This window comes from Pipistrellus hanaki (genome assembly GCF_964339955.1).
Source record: "Pipistrellus hanaki genome assembly, chromosome: 3".
NCBI lineage: Eukaryota > Metazoa > Chordata > Mammalia > Chiroptera > Vespertilionidae > Pipistrellus > Pipistrellus hanaki.
Window position 1 is genome coordinate 188930471 of NC_140505.1, and position 12817 is coordinate 188943287.

Below are 12817 nucleotides of genomic sequence, written 5' to 3' on the forward strand. Positions count from 1 at the left end.
CCGGGGGAGAGTCTTCGGGGGCCTCGGCCACTGAAGCAGGAGACGGGTTCAGGGAAGGCAGGGGTGCGGGCGCCGGCGTCTGGGACTCGAGGGCGCTGCGGCCGCCGAGGGTCCCTGCCTGGGGGCAGACAGCTTCGGGGTTTGACAAATTGGAGGCAGGTGCTCAGCGGGCCCTGCGGGCAGCCTGTGCCCCAAATTAGCTCCGCAGATGAGTGGCTCGGGGCGGCCGGGCGGCTCCTCTGGGCCAGGCCCCAGGCAGAGGGTCCCAGGCCTGACCCCTGAGCGGCCTCCATCCTGCCGCGGCCGCTGGCTTATGGGAAAGCAGGAGCCCCCGGCCCGGGCTTTGTGCAGACTGAGCTGTGTCCCTGAAACTGGAGGTGGCGAGGCCTTGGGGCTGCAGGGATGGGGGTCAGGGACCCCAAAATCCGAGGGAAAAGAGGCACCACAGAACCTGGGCCTCACGGGGAGGGGCTGCGGATGTGCAGACACCATTTCATTTCTTCTCTCAATCCTCACCTGAGGGTGTTTTCCCCTGTTACTTACACAGAGAGGGAGGGAGGGGGGGAGGGCAGGAGGGCGGGCACTGCTCCGAGGCTGACCTGCTCTGTCCTGTCCGAGTGCAGCCCCGGACTCCAACACCCAAGGTAACGGGGCGACCAGGAGCCCCGCTCTGCCCGGCCCGGCCTCCCGCCCCACCGTCGGGGGAGTGACCCTGGTCCCCGGGGCCCGGCCAGACTCCGGCTACAGGACGGGCTGTCACTGCCTGTGGCACAGCCAGCTGCCCGCTGTCCGGGCACAGCTCACACCGCCTCTGACCAGGCCCACCATGTCCCTGCTGCCCGAGTGGGCCATTTGGTCCCGCACCCAGCGCAGCACCCAGCCCAGCACCAGCGCAGCACCCAGCGCAGCACCAGCGCAGCACCAGCGCAGCACCCAGCGCAGCACCCAGCGCAGCACCCAGCGCAGCACCAGCACAGCACCCAGCGCAGCACCAGCACAGCACCCAGCGCAGCACCCAGCGCAGCACCCAGCGCAGCACCAGCGCAGCACCCAGCGCAGCACCAGCACAGCACCCAGCGCAGCACCCAGCGCAGCACCCAGCGGCGGCCCCGTCTCCCAGGGACCAGCCTCCTGCACCTCATAAACCGGGTCCTTCTCAGCCGTGGGCCCCTCACACTGCCCAGGCCTGGCCCAGCCCAGGAGAAGCCCTTTCTCCCGTGTTAACCACTGGAGCCAATGATCCCGTTTCTCACCTCTTTTTCCTTGAAAACCTCCAAGACGCTTAGCAGGCTCCACCAGCCTCCCAGGTGCCGCTGCCTGATCCCGCCCTCCACTCCGGTGGGTCCCCGCCGCCACCGGGCCCCACCTCCCCGTCTGTGTCCCCCCGCCCCGTCTGTGTCCCCCCTCCCTGTCTGTGTCCCCCCTCCCTGTCTGTGTCCCCCCCTCCCCCGTCTGTGTCCCCCCTCCCCGTCTGTGTCCCCACCGCCACCGGGCCCCGCCTTTCCTGTCTGTGACCCCGCCTCCCCGTCTGTGTCCCGCTGCCCCTCCGCTCCTCCCCTTGGGGGTCCGGCCCGGGGCGGGGGATCTGGCTCCGGAGGGGGGGCGGGGTCTGGCCCGGGGGGGCTCCAGCCACGTCCTGCAGACACCGCTCCTCTGCCCGTTTCCGTGCCGCGGTGGCCGGTGAACACAGAGGTCCCCGCCCGCCCTGTGCCCCCCGCGGGCCGGGGGGCCGCACCCTAATCCCCATCAGTCACCGGCCTTCACCCCGTCCTGGCGGGAACGCTCCTCCGGGAAAAAGGAGGAAAATTCGGACCACGTGCAATGACGTCATGGCGTCCAGGAACCCCCCATGAGCAGCTGGGACCGGACGCGGACCCGGGCGGCTGCTCGCTGGCCCGCGTGGGAGGCGGCCGGCGAGGCCACGGCCCGGCAGCTGCAGGGGACACGACGTCTCCAGAAGAAACTCAGGAAGAAACCGCACACCCGTGGGCCTCTCACAGCCCCGCCGCGGGGAGGGGGGCGGGGGGACCGTGCGGGAGCCCCGGGCCCCGAATCAGCGACCCCGGGGCCGCTCCGCCCCAGGGCTGGTGCGATGGTCCCGATCCTGAGCCCACAGCGAGGGTCCGGGCGACCCTGGGTGAAGGGAGGAGAGGGGGCGGGGGAGGGAGGCTGTTCCCGAGGGCCCAGGGCCTCACCGAACGGGATCCACCCCCCTGACTCCGGGTCCTGAGACCCCCCCATGGGTCCCCTCCTGCCGGGCACGGGCCCTGCCAGCCAGCGCCCACCTCCGCCTCTCCCACGCCTTGGCCAGCGACTGTGGACACCTGTCTCCCTCCCAGCACTGCCCCCCGTCCCGGCCCCGGCCCCCCCTCCACCCCCCACCCGTGCAGCTCATCAGAGGGGGCGGCCGGGCCACCCCGGAGCCAGGGCACCTGTCCCCGCCCCCCCCCCCCCCACATACACACACACACACACACACACACACACACACACACAGGATGGCTCGGTCAGGCCATCCGCCGAGGAGAGCCGCGGGAAGGGGTCGGCCTGCCATCTCACTCCGTCAGGGACATTCCTGAGCTCCGCCGGGCCGGCGGCCCTGACCCTGAGACAGCACGGGCGGGCGGCACTGACCGTGAGAGAGCGCGGGCGGGCGGGCCCTGACCGTGAGACAGCCGGGGCGGGCGCGGGGCGGGCGGCGGCGGGCGGCACCGTCAGCTCGGAGGTCCGTCCCTGCTGCGAACTGGAGGAGCAGGGACCCTGCTCCGCGCGTCCCTCCCGCCCGGAGACGGTCGCCCCCACAGCCATTAACCTCCCGCGGCCCCGGACGGATGAGCTGCCGGATGAGCTGCCGGACGGCAGCGGCCTGGCCTCTCCCGCGGGACGTGGCCGGGGTTAAGTGGATGCCACTCCGGGAGAAATGGATCCAGAACGAGGGCCTGCGCGGTGGACGCTGTGATGGGAAACGGACTCGGCCTCGGCCTCGCGGGTAAATCAGCCAATTCCCGCGCAGACGGCGGCTTCCCGCTGGTCGCTCTAAGCCGAACCGGGCCCCCTGCCCCCACGCCCCGCGCCAGCGAGAAGCCGGGGCCCGGAGACCGGGGGCCGCAGGGGGACCTCGGGGTGTCCGTTAGACGCTCTCAGGCAGCCCCACGTAAGAATCTGAATCTGAAAAAACCTTGAAAGAGGAAAGAGTGCATTGGAAGAATGAGTGGGCACAGCCGGCGTGGCTCAGCCGTGGAGCATCGACCTAGGAACCAGGAGGTCGAGGTTCGCTCCCCGGTCAGGGCACAGGCTGGGTTCCGGGCTCGATCCCCAGTGGGGGGTGTGCAGGAGGCAGCCATCCCTGACTCTCTCTCTTCATGGATGTTTCTATCTCTCTCTCCCTCTCCCTTCCGCTCTGAAATCAATAAAGATATTTTTTTTAAAAAAGAAACACAGGAAAACGTTATACCAGTGAGCAAACAGGAAGTCTTTGCGGCAAATGGAAAGCATAGGAAACGGAATTTATAGAACTGGTGACTGCAGTAACCAACACAGAAGCCCAGGGCAGCCTGGACAGCAGTCGGGAGGAGAGAGGGATAGAAACGGTCAGATCTGAACGCAGAGAGGAGAAGGATGGCAGAGACCCAGCGGGACCCGGAGCCCTGGGGGACGGGCAGCACCACGCCCAGTCTGGGCCCTGCCCCACGGCCCTTCACCCTCCTCCACGCCCCGCCCCGCCCCCCTGACGGAGCGGGGTCTGCCGGCTGCGGCCCTGCTGCTCCACTGACCACGCCAGCCTCCGAAGGCCACACTGTCCGCTGGCAGGACGGGAGCCCCCACAGCCTCAGCCCCAGGGAGGCCGCCCGAGCCAGCCGGGCGCCCGGGGTGAGGCTGAGCTGGGAATGCAGGGCCCAGCCCGGGGCGTGTGGGGGACTGTCTCCCCTCGGACGGACGGACGGACGGACGGACGGGCTTAGGGGGCAGAGGGCCACAGCACCTCCCATCGGGCTCCGCACCGAGCCTGCGGCCTCTCCTCGGCCCACACGGCCTCCCAGGGCGCCCCCGGGCCTCGGGGACCCGGTCACAGGGCCTGGGCTCCTGCTGCCAGCAGAGGGCCCGGGCCCCAGGGCAGGCCGGGGGCGCGCAGAGCTGGGCTAAGGCGTTGTGGGCCTGAGGCCTTCTCTGACCCAGGACCCAGCCCTGCCCCCGCCCCCACCCCCTCACACACACACACACACACACACACACACACGCCTGGGAAGCCTGCTGCAGGCCTGGCTGGGGGTCTCTCCCTGGTCCCTAACGAGGGTGCTGCCTGCCCAGCCGCCATGGCAAACCCTCGACAGAGGCCAGAGCCTCATTGGCCCTGAGTCCTCTTTTCAACGTCTGCCTTTTCTGAGCAAAACTGCAGCTTCCAACTGCTCTACCCCGTCCCCCACTCCCTCACACACACACACAAACACACATACCCGCACTCCCTCACACACACAGGCACACACACACATACCCGCACTCGCGCACACACACACACAAACACACATACCCGCACGCGCACACACACACCCACACAGACACACACAGAGACACACATGCGCACATACACGCACACATGCGCACACATGCATGTGCGTGCACACATACCCGCACCCGCACACATACAGAGAGACACACACACACGCACACACACACACATGCATGCACGCCCGCCTCCCTCCCCGCCGGGCAGAGCGCCCGCCAGGCCCCGGCGGGGATGCCCCCGGCCCCGAGGCCCCGCAGCATGAAGACGTCTTGGACGGATCGGACCGTTCTGGCGGGAAAGCTGTCCCGGCCCGGCGCCGACAGCTGCCACGTCTGATTACACCGCGAGGCACTGAGCCGCCGCGGCAGGGCCTGTTAGCGCGGGAGCCGGGAGCCGGGAGCCGGTGATCCGGAAAGAACGGCCCGCGGCTCCCCGGCCCCCCCGAAAGGGAAGGCAGCTGGGCCGGGCAGGGCCTCGGGGCGTCTGTCAGTGAAGAGCCAGCAAACCCCCACCGAGCCGCTCTGGAGGCCGGGAACCAGCCCCTCTCACCACGGAAACCTGCAGCTGTCCCTGCCCTGCCCCAAAGGGCGTGGCCCCGGGGCCGGATGGGAAGGTGCTGGGGCTCCGGGGCACCCGATGGTGCCTGTGCTGACCAGACGGCCGAGAGCTGTCTCTCCAGCCCGTCTGCGGGGCGGGGCCGGCACCGCGGTCCCTCTGGCTGGGTGAGGGGCGGCGGGCAGCGGCCTCGACCGGGAGCCGGAAGGGAGGGCGCAGCTGGATCCGGGCTTGTCCGCGCTGCCCTCACCTCGGCCTGCGGGCTCTGACCCTGTGCCCTCTGCCTTCTCCCTGCCCCCCACCACGCCCGCCTCTCTCCTCGACACCCGTCTGGCAGACGTGCCGGGTCATGCCTGGGACACACGTCCACCCCCTCCACCCCTGACGCCCGGGCGGGGCTGTGGGGGAGCCGCTGTCCAGGGCGTTTCAAGGGAAACCGGTGAAAACAGGCACTGAGTCTGCTTTGTGAGCGTCCTGCTCGCTCAAGCCCAGGCCTTCGGCTCTTTTTATTACTATTATTTAAATGTACTAGAGGCCCGGTGCATGAATTCGCACATGGGGCGGGGGGGGGGGGCCCTCAGCCCAGCTGCACCCTCTCCAACTGCCTGGTGGGGTAAGGCCTAAACTGGCAGTCGGACATCTCGCTCACAATCCAGGACTGCTGGCTCCTAACTGCTCGCCTGCCTGCCTTCCTGCCTTCCTGATTGCCCCTAACTGCTTCTGCCTGCCAGCCTGATCAGCCCTAACCACTCCTATGCCGGCCTGATGGATGAGAGAGAGAGGGGGAGAGCGGGGAGAAGGAGAGGGGGGAGAGGGAGAGAAGGTGCGGCTCACACACCATCCCCCGTCGCCGGGCGGGTGACCAGCTGCCGGTGAGTGTCTGCGTCCGAGAGACGGGCAGGGACTGCGACTGGTGCCCGTCTGCCTTTAGAATCATGGTTTGCAATTAGCAGAGGATCCTGACTTACCAAGAAAAGCAAGATAATAAGACATTTAATGGTTTCCAAGCCAATTACACACGTGTCCCTAATTGGAACCACAGCCCGTGCACAGGCCAGCGTGGGCAGGCGTGGGCAGGCATGGGCAGGTGTGGGCAGGCATGGGCAGGCGTGGGCAGGCGTGGGCAGGCGTGCGCAGGCGTGGGCAGGCATGGGCAGGCGTGGGCAGGCGCAGGCAGGCGTGGGCAGGCGTGGGCAGGCGTGCGCAGGCGTGGGCAGGCATGGGCAGGCGTGGGCAGGCGCGGGCAGGCGCGGGCAGGCGCGGGCAGGCGTGGGCCGGCGCGGGCAGGCATGTGCAGGCGTGGGCAGGTGCGCGGTGGCTCCGTGGGCACCAGCATCTCGCTCCCTCTGGGTCGGAGGGGGCCCCTCTCCCCCTCCCCACCCCACCACCCCGTCCACCTCTGCCCCTGCCCCCCAGGGAGGGGTATCGGAGTTAATTTTTAAGTATATTTATCAATCTCAGAGGGGAAGGGAGAGAGACATCAGTGATGAGAGCGTCAATAACCAGCTGCCTCCTGCTCGCCCCCCACTGGGAGTAGAGCCTGCAAACCGGGCCTGTGCCCCTGACGGGAATCGAACCCTGACCTCCTGGTTCCTAGGTCAGCGCTCACCCACTGGGCCACGCCGGCTACAGTTACCTTTTCTAAGCTGCCACCGCCGGGCACTGTGACTGCGACAGAGACACACGCCTGCCCCTGGAGTGGGGGGTCAGACTCTGGGGTCAAGTCCAGCCCGTCCCCCCCCCCCCGCAGGAGCCCTGGCTGGGGCTGTGGAGGGCGAGACCACCGCGCCCCCTCCCACCTGGGGGACCCCAGATCAAAAGTCAAACGCAGAACAGCCAGCCTGGGTCTGGGACCCCACGGAGCCCCTCCCACTGCACCCCAGCCCCCAGGCCCCCAGGCCCCCGCGGTCTGTCCTGTCTTTAAAGCTCTTCATCGATGATCGGCTCCAGTTCAGAGTCCAAGACATTCTCCCTTCTGCCCACAATTGTCACCTAAACTTTCCTTGTCGAATATTTTATGCATTTTCTCCCAAACTGGATCCTCCCCGCCCACCAATCAGTCCTGGTCTGAGGTCCGGCACCAGGACCGCGGCCCGCGAAGAGCGCGCCTGCCACCTGGTGGCCGTGCGGGGTGGTGCAGCGGCCGGACAGGACTCCAGGCAGCTGCTTCGAAACACCCGCCACCTGCAGGGCTCAACCCAGGGCCTGGACCCCAGCCTGCAGCCTCACACCCCGGCCTCCTCCCCCTGACCCCCACCCCGGCCTCCTCCCCCTGACCCCCACCCCGGCCTCCTCCCCCTGCCCCCCACCCCGGCCTCCTCCCCTGACCCCCCACCTCCTCCCCCTGCCCCCCACCCCGGCCTCCTCCCCCTGACCCCCCACCTCCTCCCCCTGCCCCCCACCCCGGCCTCCTCCCCCTGACCCCCCACCCCGGCCTCCTCCCTCTGCCCCCCCACCCCGGCCTCCTCCCCCTGCCCCCCACCCCGGCCTCCTCCCCCTGACCCCCCACCCCGGCCTCCTCCCCCTGCCCCCCACCCCGGCCTCCTCCCCTGCCCCCCCACCCCGGCCTCCTCCCCCTGCCCCCCACCCCGGCCTCCTCCCCCTGACCCCCCACCCCGGCCTCCTCCCCCTGCCCCCCACCCCAGCCTCCTCCCCCCTGCCCCCTGGGAACAGGACCCCAGGCCCAGGCACTGGCATGCAGAGGGGCCCGGGGAGCTGGGGGTGCTCTGGGCCAGGCCGCCTGGGAGGCCGCCAGGTAAAGGGGCTGAAAGTGAGGGGTCTCAGAACCCCACCTCCAACTGATCTCAAACAACCGCCCCCTCTCTGAATGCCCAGCGAGGCCGAGCACAGGACAGGACAGGACAGGGCCGCGCGGTCCGGCCCGGGAGGCTGAGCCCTGCGGGCCGGGCAGGACAGCCGGTCCGGGACCCAGGACGGTGGGATCGGCCGGCGGGTTCTCCTCCCACTGTTTTTGGTCGCCATTTCGCAGACATTCACGATCCCAAGTATCTTCTGATGTCTTCTCTCGCTTTAACAAATGTTTTTATCTGTGAAATCTGCTGCAGCTGCAGCGCGATGAAGAAAACCCTCCTGGCCCACAGGAGGGATCTGGGCTGAGCGCCACCCCAGGAGCCAGGAGGTCGCGGTTCGATTCCCGTCAGGGCACGTGCCCGGCTGTGGCTCGATCCCCAGTGGGGGGCGTGCAGGAGGCCACCTAGGGATGATGTTTCTCTCTCATCAATATTTCTCTCGATCCTTCTCCCTTCCTTTCTCTCAAAGAAAATCAGCAGACACGTAAAGAGGAAAGGAAACCCTCTGTGATGGACCGGAGCCACGTCTCCACGTGAGGCAAAGCCCCTCCGCCGAGCCGGCCGGCCACTCAGGACACACCCGTCCCGGGTCAGACCCGCCCACAGGGAGGGTCCTGTGTCCGCAGGAGGCAGTGGGAGGCGGGACAGGAGCCCTGGGAGCCTGAGTGCAGAGGCCTGACTGCTGAGCGTGGAGAAGGGCCAGGGATTCTCGGGCGGTGGATCTGCAGGCCCAGCAGACCCGGGGGGGGGGGCGGGGGGGGGTGGCGAGCCAGGGGCAAAGTGGGAGAGGGAGCCCGGCTACCCCTTCTCAGCCACCTCCCTGACTCACCTGCCTGCCCCCAGCCGCCGCCTCCTCCCTCCTCCTTTTCCCCTTCTCCCCTTCTCCCCTTCTCCCCGAGCCCAGCTGACCAGTGACCCCAGACCCTGAGCCCCTTCCTCCCCCCACAGAGCCCGCAGTCGGGGTGGGATAAGGTGAAGAGCATAATATACTGAAGGCAGAGACTGTTTTGTATAATTTTATTGATTTCAGAGAGGAAGGGAGAGAGGGAGAGAGAGAAACACCAACAATGAGAGAGAATCATGGACCAGCTGCCTCCTGCACACCCCCACTGGGGATGGAGCCCACATCCCGGGCCTGTGTCCTTGGCTGGAATCGAACCCGGCACCCTTTGGTCCTCAGGCCAACGCTCTACCCCCTGAGCCACACCAGCCAGGGCTGAGGCGGCCATTCCACAGACAGGGGCCGGCACGGGTCCTGACTGAGCGCTGACAGTAACTGGAAGGCCGGCCGCCCTCGGTGGAGGGGGTAATGTGCTTTCCCAGAGGCGGCGGCGGGAGGGCTCTGCCCTCTGAGCAGCACCTGCCAAGGCCACAGCGGACATGAAGCTCCCCCCGCCCCCGGTCCCCCTTCCCCCCCCCCCCGTCCTCCCTCCCAGACCGACCGTTCCCCCCATCCCCAGGCACCGCCTCCAGCTGGGGAGCCACGTTCGTTACACAAACCTGCCGCTGGTTTGGGGTCCTCGGCCGCCTCGGGCCGCAGCCCCCGGGCCACACGTGGTGCTGTGTTCACAGGACACCCTACCCGTGGCCCAGGCCCCCGTGTGCCGGCTGGACTCAGAGGTGGGTCCTGGGTCCCCTGTTCGGGAACGTCCTCACTGCATCCATACACAGAATTCAGCCTGGGTCGTGGGCACCCCGCCCCAGTCCTGCCAATGGCCAGCGAGCAGGCCCAGTGCGGCCCCAGGTGTGGTCAGTGCCCGCCTGCGGCCCCACAGGCACCGCGGGGACGGGTCCCGGACAGAGGGCGGCCCCCAGGGGCACCTGGGAGCTCGGCTGTCATCAGTGCCCACCGTGAAGCCTGCCTGGCCTCCGCCCCGCTGGCTGGGACCCTGCCCGCTGGCCCCCACCGACCTGCACACAGCGGCCCAGGCCCTCAGCCCTCAGCCCTCCTCCACCTGGGCAGCAGCAGGTGGAGGGAGGGGGGCGCGGCTGGCATGTCAGGGCAGGAGCGCCCTCTGCTGGGCTGACAGGGAACTGGAGCGGGCCCTGGGAGACGCATTGCAGTCACAGCAGGAGAAACGCTGAGATGAGCCAAGACAGCAAGACCCACTCAGAGCGAGGACGCCAAGTGCAGGGGGGGGGGGACAGGAAAGGGGGCCCAGCACTGGCCCCAGGCGGCCTGGCGCACCCCCACCCGCGCTGTGGGCCTGTCCCTGAGCCTCTGGTCCTGCTGTGCCTCCCAAGGTCAGCCTCGGCCTGGACTGCCCCGCTGCCCCGTGGGCCAGACAGAGCCTCGGGGCCTCCTGGACTCCCATTGTCAGCGTCTCGGCGAGTGTCACCCTCGGAGAGCAAAGCTTTTAAGTCTCGTCCCACGTGGAAACCTGCCCAGGCTGGCCGTGGTGCCTCGCTGAGCTGGCACAGCACTCACACTCAGTGTGTGTTCAATTGAAATGATGCATTTTAAGAAATATATATTTTATTGATTTCAGAGAGGGAGAGAGGAGATGGAAACATCAATGAGAATCATTGGTCGGCTGCCTCCTGCACGCCCCCCGCTGGGGATCAAGCCCATAACCCAGGCATGTGCTCTTAGCTGGAATCGAACCTGGGACCTTTCAGTCTGCAGGCCGGCGCTCTATCCACTGAGCCACACCAGCCAGGGTGAGCCTCGGGTTCACAGAGCTCTGCTCCTCCTGCGGCCTCGGGGGAGGGGAGAAACCATGAGCCTCGGGGGTCCACTCGCCCCGGGACCTGCGGCATCCCCGGCTGGGCTCTCCGAGGGTGCCCAGCACCCCTGCCCTCCCGGCTGCCCTGCAGGCCCCACCCAGACCTCCAGGACCCCGAGCAGTTCAGAGACAACCAGGCCACCTGCCCATCCACCCAGAGCCTGGGGCCCAGGGGAGGACTGGGTGCCCCAGCACCACCCTCAACCCAGAGGCAAAGGCAGGAGCTGGCACCGCGACACCTCCATGGAACACCCCAGCAGCCTGCACGTGGCCCGACACGGAAGGGAACACCGGGTTAGAGCAGCCGGGGCAGTGCCTTGGCCTGGGGGCTCACGTGACAGGCATTTCACCGGGGGTGGGGGGTCACATTACGTGGTCACGTCGCTGGGGTGCAGCCTGGCAGGACAACAGATCCCGCCAGGCCGCCGCTGCCTGTCCCAGGCCTGAGCCCAGCTGAAGCCACGAGCTCCAAGCGTCATTACCCCACGCGCTCGAACCCCGGGACGTGCTGGCACCTCCCGCCGCCTGTGGGGGGCGCCCCTATGCAGCCAGGGCTCTGCTGCCCCAGCAGGCCCGAGAGGAACACAGCAGATAAAGCGTCTGCCACACACAGGACAAAGCCATCGAAGGAAGACGTTTATTTTCAAGTTTCTGTGGAGAAGTCACAAACAATGGAGACTGGAAGGAGAAACATTTAAACCTCAGACTGCCGGTTCAAAAGGAAATGTGATCAATCAGCTGGAATAATAAATAATGCCGGACAGCGCAGGGCAGTGCCAGAATGCGCAGGGCAGGGGGCGGGGGACAGGCTGGGGCCCGGGGCCTGCCTGCCAGCACTCTGGGGACGTAGGAATGAAATGGCCACACTGTCCAAATCTTGACTTTATTTTTTAATATAAAAAAATGGAATTTGGAAACCCACCCTACCTTTTCCCCTAACATAATGCTTTACCTCTGAAAAATAAAAATAAAGTACTAATTCTATGTACATCACAGGTACCATACAAAATGTATCCAAAGGTTCTATTGCTACCAAAGTGTTCTAAATCAAAACGCGTTACAGAAAGGCCCTCATTGTAAACAGGACAAGGTACAAACCAAACACACAGCAGCCTGTACAGCCAGCAGCCCACGGGGGCGCACGTCCGGTGCCTATATAAAAACGCTATCAATATACTTCTGCAAATTTATTTCTCATTATAAAGCAGTGAATACACTTTCTACAATAAATAATCCGCTGGGCCCCGGCTGCCGGAGGCGGCGGGCGGTGCGGACCGGCGACGGCAGCACCAGGGACCGCCCGCCGCAGGCGCGGAGTGTTTTTGGTGATTCGCAGGTGAAATACATGGCAGAAGTTACTCTGCCTCTTTCCACAAAGTACCACTCAAAATAATGTCATTTTATTTCTTAAAATACACATTTGTCACTGTAAATTTACACCCCATCTTATTAAATAACAGGTACTCTGTGTAAAGAGTATGATTTACAAATTTATTAAACATTCAAAAGTCTTTTTTTAAAAAGCTATGGATCAAAGGAAGTGACGCCAGCAGCACCCTCCGGTGGCCGGGCCGGGCCGCTCCGCAGCAGGCCGCGCCCGGCGGATGTCTGAGAAAACGGGAACGACCGCCCGGGGCGGGGAGCGGCTGAGCTGCGTCTGCGGTCAGATCAGAATAAGTTAGGTGGAGCCATATACAACATGTACAGCTATCAACATATGGACACGACGGCTCAGTCGATGTCGCTGAGGTCGCTGGCCGGCTCCCCATGCACCCGGCTCAGGTGGTTCATGGCGCGGTCGAAGGCGACCCTCACGGCCTTCCGGATGCTGGAGTTCCGCCCCTCCATCATCTTCAGCTTGTCGATCGTCTCGTCGATGCCCAGGGGGACCATTTTGGACTTCGGGAGCCACTGCCTTTTTAAAAGGAAGAGACGCCAACAGTGAGAGCTGCGGCCACGCTCCCTTTGCCACGCGGAGCCCTGCTGATGCGACCCCAAAGTCAGGGAGCGCGAGGGGCCCCTCCAGAAACCCCGGAGCAGGGCTGTCGGTGGCCGGCGGTCAGCATGGGGGCACCTCCATGCTTCCCAGGAGGCCCGTGTCCTGGAGGCCCCGTCAGCCTTCCACGTCTCTCCCCAGTGGCCACCCAGGGCCATCAGCACGACACCCAAGCCCATCCCCGTCGGACACGCCTATGCTGGTGGGTGCCCAGCCACAGCCCCAG

General features: G+C 66.2%; 1 protein-coding gene and 1 long non-coding RNA gene across 10 annotated transcripts in view; both read right to left on the reverse strand.

The window, feature by feature from the left end:
• LOC311619611 overlaps positions 1 to 10530 on the reverse strand; it is a 114007-nt gene extending 103477 nt beyond the window's left edge. The window contains exon 1 of the long non-coding RNA XR_014794547.1: positions 10482 to 10530. This is a non-coding gene — a long non-coding RNA (uncharacterized lncRNA). The remainder of the gene's footprint in view (positions 1 to 10481) is intronic.
• Positions 10531 to 11218: 688 nt separating this feature from the next.
• Positions 11219 to 12817, reverse strand: part of BRD1 (bromodomain containing 1) — a 33198-nt gene continuing 31599 nt past the window's right edge. For all 9 annotated transcript variants that reach the window (XR_014794682.1, XR_014794683.1, XM_084879671.1 and 6 more), the window contains one exon: positions 11219 to 12510. Coding sequence is in view for 7 of the 9 variants with exons in the window: in XM_084879671.1 (XP_084735797.1) it covers positions 12327 to 12510 (184 nt within the window). In the remaining 2 variants the exon portion in view is untranslated. The remainder of the gene's footprint in view (positions 12511 to 12817) is intronic.